Source organism: Melanerpes formicivorus, unplaced genomic scaffold (genome assembly GCF_026170545.1).
Source record: "Melanerpes formicivorus ecotype bairdi unplaced genomic scaffold, bMelFor1.0.p_v2 SCAF_61, whole genome shotgun sequence".
Lineage (NCBI taxonomy): Eukaryota > Metazoa > Chordata > Aves > Piciformes > Picidae > Melanerpes > Melanerpes formicivorus.
The window spans coordinates 2,482,085-2,500,967 of record NW_027142413.1 but is presented as its reverse complement, the minus strand read 5'-3'; the positions used below and the strand labels follow the sequence as shown (position 1 = coordinate 2,500,967).

General features: G+C 38.6%; 1 protein-coding gene across 8 annotated transcripts in view; it reads right to left on the bottom strand.

The window, feature by feature from the left end:
• Positions 1 to 18,883, bottom strand: part of CTNND2 (catenin delta 2) — a 587,661-nt gene that overhangs the window by 470,901 nt on the left and 97,877 nt on the right. For all 8 annotated transcript variants that reach the window (XR_010990241.1, XM_068161999.1, XM_068162005.1 and 5 more), the window contains exon 2: positions 9,885 to 10,018. Coding sequence is in view for 7 of the 8 variants with exons in the window: in XM_068161999.1 (XP_068018100.1) it covers positions 9,885 to 10,018 (134 nt within the window). In the remaining variant the exon portion in view is untranslated. The remainder of the gene's footprint in view (positions 1 to 9,884; positions 10,019 to 18,883) is intronic.

Here is an 18,883-nt window from a genome sequence, read left to right as displayed (position 1 = left end):
TGCGAAATAATCTCCTTACCTTCCACATAGGATGACTCTGCACTTAAAAGCATTTGATAGCCATTTGTGTCTACAGACTACAGTCCTTCCTGGCTAAGTTGAAGGCAACTGCACTTAATAGCAGATACCCAGTTCCATGATCCCTTTTACATACTTGCTGGCGTGTGTCTCTATCAGCTATTTGCAAAGTCTAAGCTACACTGTGATTTTGACACCGTTGGAGTAACAGGTCTGGCACACAAGCCCATAGAGACATGCTCCGCATGTGAAAGCATACATTGCCTTTTGAGGTGTTCCAAGTAACTGCATTCTCAAAAGACATACTCCTGTCACCAATGTAGAATAATCCCTTGATCTGTGCTTCTTAAGTCAGCCTGCACCACTGCTAAAATCTCAGGGCAAATAAGCTTGAAATCTTCAGGCAGTTTTTGTGAACCTGTGAAACAGATACCCCAGAAAAGCTATGCACTGAACAGACAGAAAAGTCTCAGATGAGAAGGTTTATTTTCTAGAAGAAAACATTAGTAGCTGCCTGCACTTAAATATGAATTAGAGTCAGCAGTTGAACAGGTACAGCCCGACTGGAGAGATGTTCCTTTGCTTTGTGCTTGCTGTAATACTGCAGAATTACTTAACTGCAGAGTTAAAAAAGGCACACCCTGGAGGTTTAAAATATATGCTTCCATGTACAGAAAAATAAATGGGTTTATTGTGACACTCAATACCAATTTTCAGCCACAGCTATTTCTGTCACAATTACACATGTTCAAGTGAAGTGCATTAAGATACACTTCTGTTACAGTAAGATAACTTAAATATCAACAAAGCTCTCTGCTTATTTGTCCGAAAGGGCAAGGAATGTTCAGCACATGTGAAAAGAATTACTATCTTTTGTTGATTTTGTTTTTTCAGGTTTTGTTTTTCAGAATTCTAGTGCAAAATGTTTCTGTTTTGAGGAAACCACTTGATACCGGTTGTGGCTAAGTTGCTGAAATCTACAACCTAACCTTTTTTTCCCTGTTTGCATATTACTGCAAGTAAGGATGATGATGCATTGCAGACTCATATCACAGCAGCTGTGCAACTCATTTATTTTGTTTGGCAGGCAGTAATAACAACTAATAAAACTCAACAATCTTGTAAATGAAAAAGCTCATACAGAATGCAAACATTCCGAACTCAAAGAAACATCAGACAGCAGATGAATGATAACAAATAGGGATTTTGCTCTCCCACAATACTACCAGGCTACCAGGGATAAAATACTTTTGCAGTTTTCACTAACTGCATCACATTTCTCATTTAATGAGAAAACAGTTTCATCTCCATGTTAAATAAACCATAACTTATTTTACATCAGAAGATTGGTAATATTTACAATCTTTATAATATTACACTTCACAGAATCACAGAATGTTAGGGGTTGGAAGGGACCTCAAAAGATCATCCAGGCCAACTACCCTGCCAGAGCAGGATCACCTAGAGCAGGTCACACAGGAATGCATCCAGGCAGGTTTGGGAAATCTCTAAGGGAGACTCCATGAGCCCCCCAGGCAGCCTGCTTCAGTGTTCTGTCACCCTCACAGTAAAAAAGTATTTCCTTATGTTCTTGTGGGACCTTCTATGCTCCAGCTTGTACCTGCTGCCCCTCGTCCTATCATAGGACATCAATGAGAAGAGCCTGGCTCCATCCTCCTGACACTTGCCCTTCATATAAACATTAATGAGGTCACTTCTCAGTCTCCTCCATGCTAAAGAGTTCCAGCTCCCTCAGCCTTTCCTTGTAAAGGAGATGTTCCACTCCCTTCATCATCTTTGTGGTTCTGTGCTGGACTCTTTCAAGCAGTTCTTTCTTATTCTTGAACCAAGGGGCCCAGAACTGGACACAGTATTTCAGATGTGGCCTCCTGAGGGCAGAGCAGAAGGGGAGGAGAACTTCTATCGACCTACTCACCACACCTCTTCTAATTCGCCACAGGATGACATTTGTCTTCTTGACCACAAGGGCACATTGCTGGCTCATGGTCATCCTGTTGTTCAGCAGGACTCCAAGGTCCATTTTCCCAGAATCATAGAATCATCCAGGCTGAAAAGGACCTCTGGGATCATGAAGTCCGTCTGTTTTGCCCACTCCACCAAATCTGTCACTACACCATGTCCCCAAGCACCAGCTCTATGTGGCTTTTAAACACGTCCAGGGATGGTGATTCAACCACCTCCCTGGACAACCCTTTCAGTGATAGCTTTTTTTCCTAATGTTTAGTCTAAACCTCCCCTGGTGCAGCTTGAGGTCATTCCCTTTTGTTTTATCATGATTTTCTTGTGAGAAGAGACCAGTGCCTACCTGTCTACAACAAATTTATAACATATTTCCATTTAAAAATTATTATTCTGGATGCTTAAATAATCATTTACTTTCAGATACTTCTCTCTAGCTTTCAAATACTTCTTTACAGCCATTAAAAAAACCCCATAAAACTCACACTCAAAAAACCGCCCCAAAAAAACCCTCCAAAACCCTCAAACCCTGAAAAACACAAAACCAAAAGTACTTTTACCAAGAGAAAAATAAGTCCTTACTCCTAAATCCCTCTTTTTTAACTCCCCCTCCATCCCACTACAGACCAGCCTTTTCACATTCTACTAGATTTTTAGCCTTTTAAAACTTACAAGGAGTACTTCCAAACGCTCTCCAAGCCTAACAGATACAGGTGGAGCTCATCTTAAGTACGAAATATGTGACAAAGCCCCTCTAAAAGCCAAACAACATACAAAGTGTTCAAATCAATGTAACGTGCTATCAGTATAAAGTATTTTGAAACAGATTATCTGCTCTCTTCAAATCTATGTAAATACAATGGCCTATTTCCTTTTCATACAGAAAAGTAAGTTCCAGCAGTAGCGGGGAAAAAAGACAGATGAAGGAAAAAAAGTCATAGGATTTGAATATTGCATCATTTACATTTGGAAATGTGTATGTTAAAGTCACTTTTATACTTTCATATAAGGATTCATTTCTTGTAATTAACTTTAACATTATTTGAATCCTAGTCTTCAAAGCCAACTCTTCACACATTAAATTCAGGATTTAACCCAAATTTCCAAGCCTTCCAACTTGCAAATAACTCATATGAATAATTTCATGAGATGTTTTATGATACTCAGGTAAGTATAGCTAGTCATGCTCAAGGACCCGCAGGATTAGATGTCTTTCCCAATTATATTTGCAGAGGAACAGGGTGAAAAATGAATGCAGCTATTTATTCAACAGCAGCAGTTAGTGTGTTCTCCACACTTTCTGTGGTAAGGAAGTGCACAAGAAAGGATTTGCCAGACAGACACACAAGTATAGCAAGAGTAAGACAGGGAGGCGAGATGAAAACCAAAACAACTCTTCCCTGACCAAGACAGATAATTTCATACTTGCCATAGCCAGAAAACTAGCCATGCTTAATAACCTCCTTTGGTATAATTTCTTTTTGTCCCATTTAACTCTCTAAAATCCTTGTATCTGGACCTTTAGTATCTTTCAAAGCTCAGAAGATTGAATACAGCTCCACCAACAAAGGCACCACAGCAGCTTTGGACCATGTAGAAAAGGCAGCTTTTAAGGTACTGAATCCCAGGGAGGGGGGAAAATACAAAAAGGCAAAGTTTTGCACCTGAAGAACTGTGGAAAAATGAAAGGTCAAGAAGATATAGCTCAAACATAGATTTTATTCATACAGGCAAAGCACCAAGATTCAGTAAGCCATTCAACAGTTACTGGGATGTAGAAGCAATTAATTATTTTATTACTTTAGAAACTGTGAGTGATTAAAAACATGGTGAATTCATCTGATCACATGAAGCCACATCAGGTCTTACTTGGCATATTAACACAAGCTGAGTATTATCATTTCCAGAGACTTGACTGGCTGCCAAATCACTGAGAAAGTGCTACAGCTCTGTTATCTATGTTGTCCCACTACACAGGGTATAGAACAACTTACTTCTAGAGATTCTATTAACTTACTAAGACAGTGTCCAGGATACTAAAGGTTAAGTAATAACTTTATAACTAATATCCAGAGCTCTCAGTAATAGGAAAGTATTTTACTGTGTTGGTCAAAAAATGCTAAAGGAGAAAACTGAGCTGTTTATACAATACACACTTCTACTACAATAAAATAAGTTTCACTTAAGAAATAAAATTAAGAAAGACATGGCAACTGGGTGGCAATTCTTGCCCTGCAAAACTACAGTTTCATTAAGGCTAAAATTAACAAAAGCAGCCATAGCTTATATGTTGCAACAAAACAGCGAAACCCCTTAACTCCGGTAAGAAATCTCTCCTTTAACAAGTTCCGAGTTTTCATTCAACTGTATTAAAACAGGTTCAGAATAGGACAACCTAAAAAAATAACGCTGTGTTGGAATCTCTAATCCAAATGCAGGCAGTGTCTAAGATGGAAAGCATATTCATTCAAAAAAAAATGATTGTGAAACAATCATAAATAGCCAAAACTAAATCCATTCACTAAAGACACTAAGGCTTTACAAGCATGTCAAAATACAGAACATACTTCAGTTTTACTGACAATGATGAAACAGAAAGAATTGGAGAAAGTAACTGTAAACAGACTGTTGTAGAAAATGCTGCTATATGGTATATTAGAAAATACCAGCTGCAGCAGGTTTTGCTGAAAACCTCGTTATTATTACATCTCTCTTCTAGGCATTGTTGAAACAGATTAGAGCCAAGAGTGTACAGCACAGAATTGAAAAAGGTAGCACAAAAGCTAAAAGAGTAGTGTTGAGTAACAGTAGCTGGGTCTCTTTAGTTTGGAATTTAGCTAAGGAATTGGTCAGCTAAGGAATCATGCACTCTGCACATGTCCGGCAGCTGCCCTCAAACTGGCTGCAACATTATGTGGCATAATTCAGAAAGCCAACCATGGCATCCTTATTTAAATACAGAGAGGAGCAGAGGGTTTTGAGTGTGTCTCCCTCAGGTCTGCCCACTTTCATGTCTAAAAGGAAGTCAGATTTATGTTTCTGTATACTTTATGCTCCTGAGAATTAACTATCTTACCTCTTTCCAGTATTTTTCTCTTTTTATGCTTGAATTAAGCAATATCCTGGAATAATAATTTTAATTTGCATAGACATTATATAAGACTGCAAGCTTGGGCCATGGCTTTCAAAACCAGCAAAGTGATCCAACCACCCCTCACCAGAAAAGAAAACAACACATTCAACCTTGAGATCTTCAAAGTTTCTTATCAACAAAGCCATCTTATCTTTTTGGATGGTGATTTTCAACTTGCTCAGCTCCTCAGCAGCATTCCCAACATTACTTCACAAGTCCACATTTCTCAGTGCAACAGAGAGAACTACATCAGTAGAGGAAAAAGAACAATTTGACTAGACACCTCTAAATATTTTAAGTTCATTTAGATTTCCTTCTGAAATGAAGAGGTGAGATTGAGAATATATTCCATTATGCCAGTTAAAAGGTTTGGGTTTAAGTATGAAAATATTTTACACTTTAAAAAGCCCTTATGAGTAGTACTACAGAAAAATAAATAATGTCATAGTATCATAGTATCAGTCAGGGTTGGAAGGGACCACAAGGATCATCTAGTTCCGATGGGCAGGGACACCCCACACTAGACCAGGCTGGCCAGAGCCTCATCCAGCCTGGCCTTAAACACCTCCAGGGACAGGGCCCCAACCACCTCCCTGGACAGCCCATTCCAGGGCTTCACCACTCTCTCAGTGAAGAACTTCCTCTTCACGTCCAGCCTGAATCTCCCCACCTCCAGCTTCATTCCAGTCCCCTTAGGCCTATCACTACCTGATATCCTGAGAAGTCCCTCCCCAGCCTTCTTGTAGGCCCCCTTCAGATACTGGAAGGCCACAATTAGGTCACCTGGGAGCCTTCTCTTCTGCAGACTGAACAGCCCCAACTCCTTCAGTCAAGAGTTACAAATGCAATATGCTAAAATGTTAGAAATGTAATAATAAAATTTAAATTATACTGAAATTGAGATCAATATGATTACATTTCTGGTGTATCTTTATTCCAAGTTTTAAATTCTTCCACTACTCACACACACACACACACACACACATGAAAAAGAAAGGAAAGTTAAGGCAGAAATGCTATGCTTCTGGATCAGAAAAAGCTATTTTGCCTTTGTGATAGCCTTTAATAGTGCTTTAAATTGACATTAGACTGAGCTGTCACAAAGTGGCATTCTACCCAGCTTCTCTGAAATTCTTAATTTTGAACTACTAGTTTTTAAACTTTGAAGTTAAAATAGCATCATGTGTAACTCTAATTTTATTCGGATAATTGGCATTTTTCCCCCCTCTCTTCAAAGATGATTTCACTGGGAAGATATATTTTCTCCTCTATTAGACTGAATCTTCACAGAAGCCTTTGCACTCATGGCTAATTTCAAACGATTGTAAAAACTATGTATTTTGGATTATCACCACATCCTTTTATAAGCAAGTTCTTATCTAAAATCAATAGAGTGATGAAAATAAAAGATGGCTAAAATAAAAGAGAAACGTCTCTCTGGAATATTTTAAAACCTCATTAGAAACGAGGGAGTTCTTTAAGGAAGTGAAGATATTGATGTGCTACTTAGACAATAAAAGAAATATATATTGACTGAATGTAATTTGCATGGGGCTGAAACAGAGCTCCTAAAACTTTTAAAGGCAGAGATAGAGCCTGATGCTTGAGGGGGAGCAAGATATGAATATATAATTGAACCTATTACAAAACGCTACAGAATACTTAAGGGTACTAGAGTAATTACTGCATCCTATAAGCAAAGAATGAGATTTTTTATTACAATATGGTATGCATCATATTCAGGAAAATGGCTGCAAAAATAATTCTTTGATCAGACTTGGAAACCCATTACTTGGATGACTGTATGAAACATGACCTGTTGGAATTAAATTATCCATTTAGATATATGATTTCATTCTAAACTCCATTCATGATATAAAGACATTGGAAAGATAATTTAGCAGAGCCAAGAGAAGAAATTAAATCTTAAAATTTCTACAGCCATTTCTATTTACAGTTTTTAGCTACATATACACATATAAGGATAGAATCGAATCGAATCGAATCGAATAGAATAGAATAGCATAGCATAGCATAGCATAGCATAGCATAGCATAGCATAGCATAGCATAGAATAGAATTAACCAGGTTGGAAAAGACCTTTGAGAATTAACTAAACCATGGTACCAAGCACCCCATCAAGTCTTTTCCTAAACACCTCCAGGGATGGTGACTCCACCACCTCCCTGGGCAGCACATTCCAATGGGCAATGACTCTTTCTGTGAAGAATTTCTTCCTAACATCCAGTCTGAACTTCCCCTGGTGCAGCTTGAGACTGTGTCCTCTTGTTCTGTCACAGGTTGCCTGGGTGAAGAGACCAACCCCCACCTAGCTACAACTGTTTCCACAAAAGAGTACTAACACTAACATAAGTAATGTTACCCTTATTTAATACTGACATGCATAACAACACTTAATCTTTACTTCCCTACTAGTATGTACTAGCTAGTACTACCCTACTAGAATGTGGGTCTTAGTCTGGTTTTACCACAATATCTCACCAAATATGTTTTCTAACAAGAAAATTGGTAACTATTTAAAAGTAACAGAGGTTACTTTAGGAAAAACACAAGTCTTACAAAGTCAGGGTTTATTTCAACCCTAAAGTTGATACTCCCATTCTTATTTTAACAAACAAAAACCCCACAAGCTAACAGCAACTATCTCAAAGCTAAAGACTTCTGTTTTCTCTGAAATCAGCATCATGTTTTAAATCAGAAATGTAAGTAGAGGAAATACTTCTGATTTTTTCTCTGCTCCTTCTTTCACATATCCTGCCCTCTTCAACAACTGCAAACACATTAGTATAAGAAGTCCTGGAATTTACTCTGCTGTAGTCATGTAAAGACAGCACTGCAGCTATTTCATAGGTAGTAGTAACATGAAATTGTCATGAGTGTCTCAAGGTAATTTTAAAAAGGAAACCTTTTAAAGAATTAGCACAAATGAAAAAAATATTGACCTTCACATTGTGGACTCAATCATCCATTTTTTTTCCTAGCAGTACTTCCAAATGATAGTCGGTGTCAATATTTCTGAAACTTTGGGTATATTTTCAGCTACAGTCAAAGGATACATAAAGTAAAATTGCATGCCAGGCACCAAAGTAATGAATTCCTTCTTCTAAAAAGCAGAGGGCTTGCCATCTAACAATCAGTTAGATATTTACTTCATTTACTCCTCTAATGCAGAATCAATGCAGTGCATTTTATCTGTCAGAAGCCCCAGAGGGTATCCTTACCTAGAATTCTTCCAACAGCGTATTAAATAAAGAAAGTCTGTCGAAGTACACAATATTGCGGGAAATAGAAAAACTGATCTATAGCAGTGGCAGATTCAGTTGCAAAATACACGACCAGTTATAACCCAGCAAAAGCCAACAACAGAGAACTTCTCAATATGCAATACTGGGTACCACATTCTAACATGCTGATGCCACGTTATCTTCTACCTATGTAACTTCCTGTACATTTTTCAAGATCAGAGAGTCAAAAGCTAAGGCAGGTATTTTTCTTCAAAATAATACAGTAACACAGGCTGAAACACTGGTACACGTCCAAGTGACTCTACTGTCGTGGAAGAGATTATACATAGAAACATCATAACCACAGGTACCTCCAACACAACAACATGCCATAAATCTTAAAGACAAAACTCCACGTTACAAGCCTTATTTTTTCACATTTCCTCTCTGCAGACCAGAAAATATAACTAATCTTTAACACCCAAAAGATACATGCATCCAAACAAAAAATGACAAGCAAAGTCTCAATTTTCATGAAAGTCCAGAGACTCAACAGCTCTTACTACAACGGTGTTAGGTACCACAAGCAGAACTCATTCGCTAACTTCACTAAAGAAGCAGTGAACATCTTAGGGAAAGATCACTATTCTGTAAGTGGTGAAACAATTCAGACACCTCCAGCAAGGAGAAAGCTCACTAAAAGCAGCTATCTTTTAATGTCTCTCTTTAGAATATTTGTTGCTGCAGTTGAGCCAAATGAGATAGAGGTGGAGACAAGGTGTTTATATGAACTGGAATATTAATCATCTCCCAACATAAAAAGAAGCACTCTGCAAAAACTCACTCAGCCCACAAAAATTGACATTAAAGTGTCCAAACCTGTCTTAGTAGAATTGAGTAGAGAATCACACTAAAGATCTCTCTTTCAAAAACTATTCATACTTTCAAGCTCAGTAATCCAAGGCTAAAAGCCTGTCCCTACACCCAATTTTGCCCTAAAATAATCTCACATCAAGTTTTGCACAAAACCCCCAACTCCCCTCCCAAAAAAAACCCAAAACACCAAAAAACCACCAAAACATGTCTGTATCGCATTTTCAAACACTAGAATTCTTATAAATCCTTTTAACTAAAAAGTCTAGGATAACACATCTCCATAACAAATTCATCTACACTACAGCTCTTATATGCCATGCTTATATGCTGTGAATCCACACACAGACTAGCAAGAGTAAGAGACCTCTCTGAAAACCTTCAATCACAGTAAAGAGTTGAAGTGGAGAAGAATATGAGTAATCCAATTAAAGTAGGACAGCATATAGAAGCGTGCTAAGAAACAAATTCAGTTCTTTGCAATATGCATTTGTGAATGAAACGATTCAGGCACCACATATGAATCCTCTGTAAAAACAAAACAAAACAAACAAAAACCACAAAAAAACCCATAAAATCAAAACACTAAATCATATATAATTGTTTTCTAGCTGACAGATGCAGCACTTTCATACCTGTTCTTTAACTGAAGCTAGAATGGCAGACGTTGTCTCAGTTTCAGATCCATCGCCATTGGATGTGTTCAACACAGGACTAAGGGAACTTGTCTTGTCAGAAGATGAGGGCTGGTCTGGAACAGGCATAGTTTCTGTAGTTCATAGAAAAACAAAGCATTGATTTTGTTATTAGAAACCTGATATATCACAAATCCTATGCATGTAACGATAATAATACTAATCTAAGGAAAAAATTGCATAACATGCTTCTGTTCTGTAATATAGAATGCATCCCTTATTCAAAACTAAAACTAGTTCTAAAATAATTATAAAACAAAATATTAAATTATTTCCTGGTCTTATTCCAATAATTCACAGTATGCTCAGAGAAGGTTCAAATCACTTCCAGCTGTGATTTTTGTATAGTATTGCAGTGACAGCATCCAACATGAAATTACAACATGAAGAAAGAAATGAAATATGCAATGCTTTTCAAACAGAAAGCCAATAAATGCAAAAATGAGACAAATGTTAAACAAGTAGAGTTGACTTTCTAATGCACATTATTAATTATTATGTGTTATATTTTAAGCCTAGGTAACTAACTTGGCCTTTCTTCTAGTCAAAGGATGATTTTGGCAATGTTTTATCAGAGCGGTTTAGAAAAACTCAGCATACCAGCTGTTAAGCACCATTTTTGAGACCTGTGTTGAGAAGAGAAGAGAAAAAGAAGAGAAAAGAAGAGGAAAGGAAAGGGAAAGGAAAGGGAAAGGAAAGGGAAAGGAAAGGGAAAGGAAAGGGGAAAGGAAAGGGAAAGGAAAGGAAAGGGAAAGGAAAGGGAAAGGAAAGGGAAAAGGAAAGGGAAAGGAAAGGGAAAGGAAAGGGAAAGGAAAGGAAAGGGAAAGGAAGGGAAAGGAAAGGGAAAGGAAAAGGGAAAGGAAAGGGAAAGGAAAGGGAAGGAAAGGGAAAGGAAAGGAAAGGAAAGGAAAGGAAAGGAAAGGAAAGGAAAGGAAAGGAAAGGAAAGGAAAGGAAAGAAAAGAAAAGAAAAGAAAAGAAAAGAAAAGAAAAGAAAAGAAAAGAAAAGAAAAGAAAAAGAAAAGAAAAGAAAAGAAAAGAAAAAGAAAAGAAAAGAAAAGAAAAGAAAAGAAAAGAAAAGAAAAGACAAGACAAGAAAAGAAAGAAAAGAAAAGAAAAGAAAAGAAAAGAAAAGAAAAGAAAAGAAAAGAAAGAAAAGAAAGAAAAGAAAAGAAAAGAAAAGAAAAGAAAAGAAAAGAAAAGAAAAGAAAAGAAAAGAAAAGAAAAGAAAAGAAAAGAAAAGAAAAGAAAAGAAAAGAAAAGAAAAAGAAAAGAAAAGAAAAGAAAAGAAAAGAGAAAAGAAAAGAAAAGAAAAGAGAAAAGAAAAGAAAAGAAAAAAAAAAGTGTGTGGGGGGAGATTCTTAGCACTTAAGGGAATTTCAAGTATTCTGCTATTCTTCCTGTGGAAGGATTTATCTTTCTTATGGCTAAACTATTGTGTGGCATCTCTGTTTAAACGTCCCTGTGGGCACGCCCCTGCAGGCAAGTTGTACCAGATTCCAGAAGTGAAGGAGCAGAGAGGCAGTTTGCATGGTCATGCACAAGCACGTTAAAATAAGATCACATTTATGAGGGAGCTGGCCAGATTTCTTCTGTGGAAGAGAATTTATTCTGGTGAAGACAACTGCCTCACAGGCTGCCAGATGGTTCAGCCTCCTGAAGGGCAGTGGGCATATTCCTTGGGATGTTGTCAGAGGGGTCATAAGAGTGCAGCACCCAACATTCACATTAACAGTAAAACTCCTGCTTGGCTCCCTTCTACTTTTAAAAGCCCACATTTTTATAAAATATAATTTCTTCTGGAAGAAATATAAAGTCTGAAAAGGGTAGTTGGTAAAGGCAAATATAAAATTCAGCAGCTTGGCCAGCTCATCTGCCAGCTCTCTCAGCACCCTAGGATGGATCCCATCCAGTCCCATGGACTTGTGGGGATCCAAGTGGCTAAGGAGATCACGTTAGTTTCCAACAATCTAATTATGTTGTTTTGCTAAACCATTAACTGTAGTATCACATTTGAAAGCAAAGTAATTTTAAGTATTGCAATTTATCTCAAAAACCCACAAATGGCCTAAAAGGTTCATTTTGTAGAGCTAAATCTGAAAAAAAAAACCAAACCAAACAACCAACCAAAAAAAACCCACTGGAGCATAACATTCCTTCTATACCCTGCAGTAAAGTCCAGCTGAAACCTCTGCACAGGAATGAGACCATGTGATTCAGGAACCCAAGTGAAGTGAAAATGTGAAGTGGTCCTACTGCCCTTGTAGACACTCACTCTGGGTGGCAGAGAGCCATGCTTCCTGGTTAGGAAAGCTCACCAGGAATAACAACAGTATGAAGCACAAAGAGCTGCCTCCCCAAGACCGTACTAGGGTGGGAAAAAAGCCAGAGCTGTGAATGAGGAGCCTGCTGAGTAATTTCAGTAGCTCCCCTGCTGCAGGATTGCTTGCTCTGCAGTTATGAAGAAGCTTCCTGAAAAAACGCCCCTTTGTCTGCTTAGCTCCTTCTCATGCTCCTCTGGGGCTGCCTGACCCCCAGCAGGGAGGTTTCACTGAACTGACTGTTTCATAAACACTAGCCAGAGGAGGTAAAACACAGCAAACTACACTAGACTATGAGTCAAGAAGTCCTTGGTACTTGCTCCTACTCTCTGCAAGTAACTGTCATTTGAGATCCATTAAAATTCTCTTCACCTGACAAATTAAGAAGACTCACTTGCTAACCCCAAACCCAGCTCCTGGTCACACCACATGGTTAAGGGGCCTGAGTGGAAACACACAAACATGACCCAGAAGGCCTCTGGATGCAGGCAAGGACACTCATTTTCATACGAGGTAAAATTATGTTACCAGGGTTCTGGTTAAGTGTGAATGTTTGGAGGTGAGGTTGCTGCAGGGATGACCTATACTGGAGGACCTCATTCATCACCTCACCAAAGGGACTAAATCTAACATATAGGATGGAGATGGGACACTGGGGTAGGTAGGACAAGACGTCTTCTCTGTATGTTCATTTAATTGGGGCTCTTACTTTTTTCTCAATACCAAAACCAGTAATTTAAAGCTTACATTAATTTGAAACATATCTAATTAAGTGAAATTCCTTGACTCGAAGACTAGTGAAAATCCCCAAGGGCAAATCCACACAAGGCCCACTGGGGCATGGTGGTTTCCTATTGCTGTTAGGTTTCCAGGAGGATGTGGGGAAAAAAGAGGGCCTGAGTTGCTGGAAAACAATTATGTACTACACAAAATTCTTGCTGTAGCACAAACACTTCACAATATTTATAGTGTCTTTGAGAGGGACTGCAAGGCCAGATGGACAATTGGGAAACATGCACTCTGACTTGAAAAGATGCTACTGATAACACCGTTTTCTGCATGTTCAAAACAATTGCATCTGGGCAATGCAGGCAGCAACTGCCTGCTGCTATTCTTCTGAACTTGTTCTAGGACTGTATTCAACTTCAGTAAATTTTAATTTTCAGGCTTTAAGTTGAATACTTTGTTTTTGCCAAAGAACACTTCAAAACAATCTTGCAAGTATCAGTTTACATAGGAAAAAAACCCCACAAACCTCTGATTACACAACTGTCCTGAAGGATCAAACCCCCTATAGCTAAGCACCTGTGAGTGTGAAAACCTGGATATGTTCTGGGGTCCAGATAAACACGTAGCACATGTAATTAACTTTGTAACACAGCTGTGAGCCGCGTGTGCCCCTGGCCATGTTTGGATAGGCCCCCTTCTCTAGGTTCAGTTATCAGGTTTCTCTGCTACCAAAGCACATTAATTGTCTTGGGACAGTAGTGAAACTAGATGAGAAGGTAGGCAACTTGCCTTGTTCTTACCATGAAAGAGGCAAGAGCCAAACACTTTTGAACTTGCAGCTGAAGGGCCTGCCCTAGCAGACCAACTACACCTGGGCCTTGTTCTCACCATGCAAGCAAGAACAGCCAAATGCTGCTAGAGTAGCAGCGAAGAGTCTGTCCTAACAGGCAACAACTACACTCAGTCCTTGCACTTGGACCAAGGCAGAAAGGGGAAAGCTCCAAGAGAACTAAATCCCAGAAGAGCCACGGAAAGGCTACAGCCCAGTGACGGAGCATGTGAGAGAGAGAGGTCCCCAGCCCTCTCCAAGCCAAGAGCCTCTTGAATTATAGTCACAGCATCTGGGAAGATAGCAGACAAAGGATGTCTCAGTCCAGAGAGGGAAAGAGACTCAGTTCTTTTGAATATTCCCGTGTTACAAAATTAGAGGTACAAATGAGGCCAAAACATCAGCAGCAAGCCTATTTATTAACAGAATAAAGTGGATTAACAGAATCAGGATCAGAAACAGGATCAGGAGAGAGCAAGAGAAAACAGAGAGAGAGGGAGAGGGAGAGAGAGAGAGAATAGGAAAGGAACTATATTACCATCCCCCATCCCCCAAGATGGTTTGGGTGTGTGGAGGACGGGTGCTGCCTTGTTGGCTGTACTGTCCTCCACTGGAGGAGGGGAAGGAGAGATCCCAAAGTCAAAGTCCAGGTCCTTCTCTGAGCAGCCTCTTCAGCTCCATGAGCTGCAGCAGGCAGAACTTAGGAAAAGGAGAGAGGGTTCTTCCTGGTCTGCTGCCTCCAGGCTACATGGTGATGTCTCTGTCCTTTCCTCTCCTGGTGTTTTCTTCATTTTTCTTCAGAATGGCATTGCCCAGGTCTTTTCCTTCTTCCAAGCCAGTAGTTGCTCAGATCTTTTATACATTTTTTTAGGTGTGTGTCCAGGTGGTGAATTCATTGTCCTTTCACCATCCTCCCTTTCCAGGGTAGCTGATGGGTAGAGATGATCTTGTCTTATACATATCCCAGAGAGTATTGATAGCAGTGGCACCTGCCCATTATTTCCAGGGCAGCTGCAGTCTAGTGAGAAATCTATATCCTTTGTTGGGGCACATCTCAGTTCATGATACAATCACAAGCTGATTTGCTTCCAGGATTTGTAGACAGGATTCCTACAGGATTCCTACAGAGGAGCAAGTCATGTGTCCCCAGTTAATCTGCTACAGAACCCCAGTTGTGGGAAACTGCAGAGTGCAGCATCTTCTTTTCCAATTTGAATCACTGTATTGGAAATGCTTAGATCTGTGCTTAAATCATTTAACTCTCTTTATATGTGGAATGTAATACCCAAAACCAAATAAAAGAACCTGTAAATACACTTTGTACACAAGTTACTGTGGTGTTCAAAGATACCACTGCCAGGAAATATTGAATATAAAATATATAAAAACATACATTTATTACAACAACCAACTGCTGCAATAAACTTCATTTGTTTTAAATAGGCTCAAAATCTGGACAGAACAGTAGCAAATATTCTACAGCCACAGCCTGTTTCCAGGATTTGGGGATTTTGAAAGTATAGGTCTTAAAAGAGAAAAAACAGAGAGGGGGGGAGGAAAAAAGCACACTGTATGTCCTCTAGAAACAGAAATATCTGACATTAAAAGTAATGTTTTCTGCACCTCTTACAACAGTTCTTCTGGACAAAGAATGTAATTTCTAAAATCTCATTAGTTCAGATTATTATTACAGTTGTTCAAGGGGGGGAAAAACTGAAGCCAGCTGCACTTAGCAAGCTTCTATCATTGAATCTACGGCACCAGTATAAGAAACTGGACATTAAATGGGACTTAAAACTGCCAGTATTACAGAAAACAAGGCTGAAATGGACCTCCAAGCCCCCAGATAGCTACCAAAGCGCTAGACAAGGCAGATTTATTTTTTCTCTAAGTCATTCTGGATAATATATATATATATATATAACCAGCCCTTCATGGCTTCCCTTGCTGCAACCTCCACTGGCCATCTCCCTCCATTAAAGGCTCCATCAGCCTTAGCCAAAGAAAACTTACTTCAGCCCTATTCATTGCGGACACATAAACCTAAATTTTCCTTCAGCCCTCTTAAAAGAGAAAAAACCACAACCCAACTTTGTCCCACATTATGATGACTCCTCTATCTTTCCTATTCCTCTTCTCTACAAAACCTACTCTGTTTCTTTTCATTTTTCCTCATAAGCTCTCCGATAGCCTTTTAACCCACACTCCTGGGAGCTTAGCACTGAAAACAAAGGAAAATTAGAGAAATTAAGCAGCTCAACTGAGTAAACCACAGCTGAGAAGCACAACACAAATTGGCTGCATTTAATTGCCACAACAGCAGCAGTATTTTCCATTGTTGTCATAAAAATACAAATGAGATTCCGTAAGTCAGAGAATATACATGCCCCTGAGAGAATCGAATTAAAATCTTAGATGATCGTAGATAAGATGAACAGCAACATAAAAATACTATCAGCCTTTGGGGAACATACTGGGAAGTCAGACATAGCTAATTTATGGGTTCCCGTACTACACAGCACTGGCAAAACTATCATAATTATGTAGTCCCAAAAAAGGGTCCTTTACCTGATGTGAAAAGCCAATTAACGGAGTCAAGATGCTTGTTTGGTTTTGGTTCTGCAGAACTTGGTGCTAAACCATAAACTGCATATCCAGCACACTGCTAGCTCAAAGAGCTATCCAGTACAAACAAAAAAGAAACTCTGTATGATTGGTTAAATGATTTTACATCATGCAAATCTCTGTTTGCACACACCATCCATTACCTATTTGATTATACTAAGGTGATTCTACATTTACATCCAAAAGATAAGTTTCTTAGTATTTAAATCACCACAGGCTATGTAGGGGGCACCTCGATATTTTCTTCTTTCCCCAAATCTGTCTCTGGTTTATGTAACAAAGCCATAATGAGTCATTATCCACAAAGGTTGACAGAATTTTACTGGTTTCTAGATACAGCTCTCAATTACTATCTCTTGTTTATGATTACTTTAATCTTCAAGGTCATTCTGTCCTCTAGTCCTTTAGGGCCTTCCACTCTTGTTATCCTGGTTTCAGATCAGTTCAGCCTACACATTTTTAACTCTATTCCTTCCAACATCAGTTTGACCCTTTTTTTCTGTTGTTATTGTCTTTCTAAGAGCATCTATATCTCTGTTCAGGCTGAACTCTAGCACAGAGGCACACAAACAATACATGGAGGTATGTTCTACACTGCACACAAATCCTTAGGTAAAATAAAGTATTTTTATGATTCATAAATGCACATTAAAATGGCAACATCAGATGTTATGGTTTTACTTTAACGTTTCATTTTGTAGACACTTTTAATATTGATCTTAATCATACTGGGCAGGGATTTACTAATAGAAAACTCATGAGGTATAGCTATGAAGATATTACTGGTAAAAGCATTTTGGCAGCATTACTCAGCAAGGAGATGTCACTCTTTCTTGGATGGGGCAGCTGCCTCAGCCTTTCAATGATCTTACTCTCCTCCTCCACATCAGAAATACTACTGTATCCATGTAGTATAACAATTGAAAAAAACAACAACCTGGAACTGAAAACCCAGCAGCATCAACAGTAAAATGAGCATTTAATTATTTTTCCAATTTGAATGGCATTATTTTAATAGGTTCTTTTATAACCTACACTTAAAGAAAATGGGAGTATTACTTAAAAAGACAGACTTTTATTTTAAATATTAGACTGATATTCCTTTTAAAGTCACTTTATTAATGTTGTTTGCATAGGCTAATGTTACATCATCCTTTCATGGATAGAAAGTGTATATAAGTTAAACCCACAGCTTCACAATATCTGGAAATCTATGGTAAAAGAGAAGGTATCTTCTGCTCTGGCAACTGCATGAAATCAATGGAATCAGAAAAATCCAAATATGTTTCCTAAATAAAAAGGTATCATGGTAAGTAGTATGCACCCCCCAGTGGGTTTTCCCTGGACAATGAATCAGTAAGAGCATCTATTACACTGTAAATCATGTTGTCTTACTGGACAACAATCAAATTTGGCTTGTTACTGAGCTAGTCTGGAGAACCATGAATGACTGTGAAGTAGCCTTGGATAAGAACCAATCACTTAAAATAATCCTATAGGCATTTATGCAATTAGAAATACTTTTTGCTACCTTTCTTCTACCTTGGATATGCTATCCAAGGATACAGTATGGCTGCCTTTTAATAATATCTATTTCCATTTTCTCTATTAAAGTTGCCCTCCCACCCCCCCAGTTTTTTGGCTATTGTTTCAAAATTATGGGGACTTATTATAAAATAAAAACTGCATGCTTATGGCTACACTTTCACAGAATATTAGGGGCTGGAAGGGGCCTCGAGAGATCATCCAGTCCAACCCCCTGCAGTTACTACACAGCCTTCCTCCTTAAAATCAAACCAACAAAAAACTTCCTCAAACATGCCCAAAGATTTTAGCAGAACACAGAAGTGCTTATGAGAGAAAAGCTGTAACATTTGACTCAAAGAGCTTTGAAAAAAAAAGGGAAGAGAAAGATGGCCCAGTTTTACATTCCTGCTTTTTTTTCTCTCAAACTTGAGTTAGCACCACTTCTAGGTATACGAAGATTTAAAGATCAGACCCACACCATGAAGACAGGAGTATGTCAGTTAACTGCTCCCACCCTGCTTCTCTGCCAATATATAAATAGCAACTGAAAAAGTGACTAATCAGAACCAATAAACCACATGCCGGCTTGAAACACATTCCTACTTCATTGGTACTGAAACCACCAACCTAATCTGCAAGAATTTACCCTAACCAGCTAGCATGCATCATCTGAAAACTGAGCCATCACCTAAATTTCTCAAGAAAATATTTCACAGTTAGGAGTCAGCAACATGATCACAAAGAGAAATCAGCATGAAAACTCATATTCTTGTCAATATTTTAGAGATCTCAGCATGAGGATTTACAACAATTTCAGTTTTGATGAAAAGTCTATTCATAAATGAAAATTGTTCCATTCATGGACTCCATTAAGAGAGTGTCATTCGCTGGTGTTACCAGGGGAACGGGA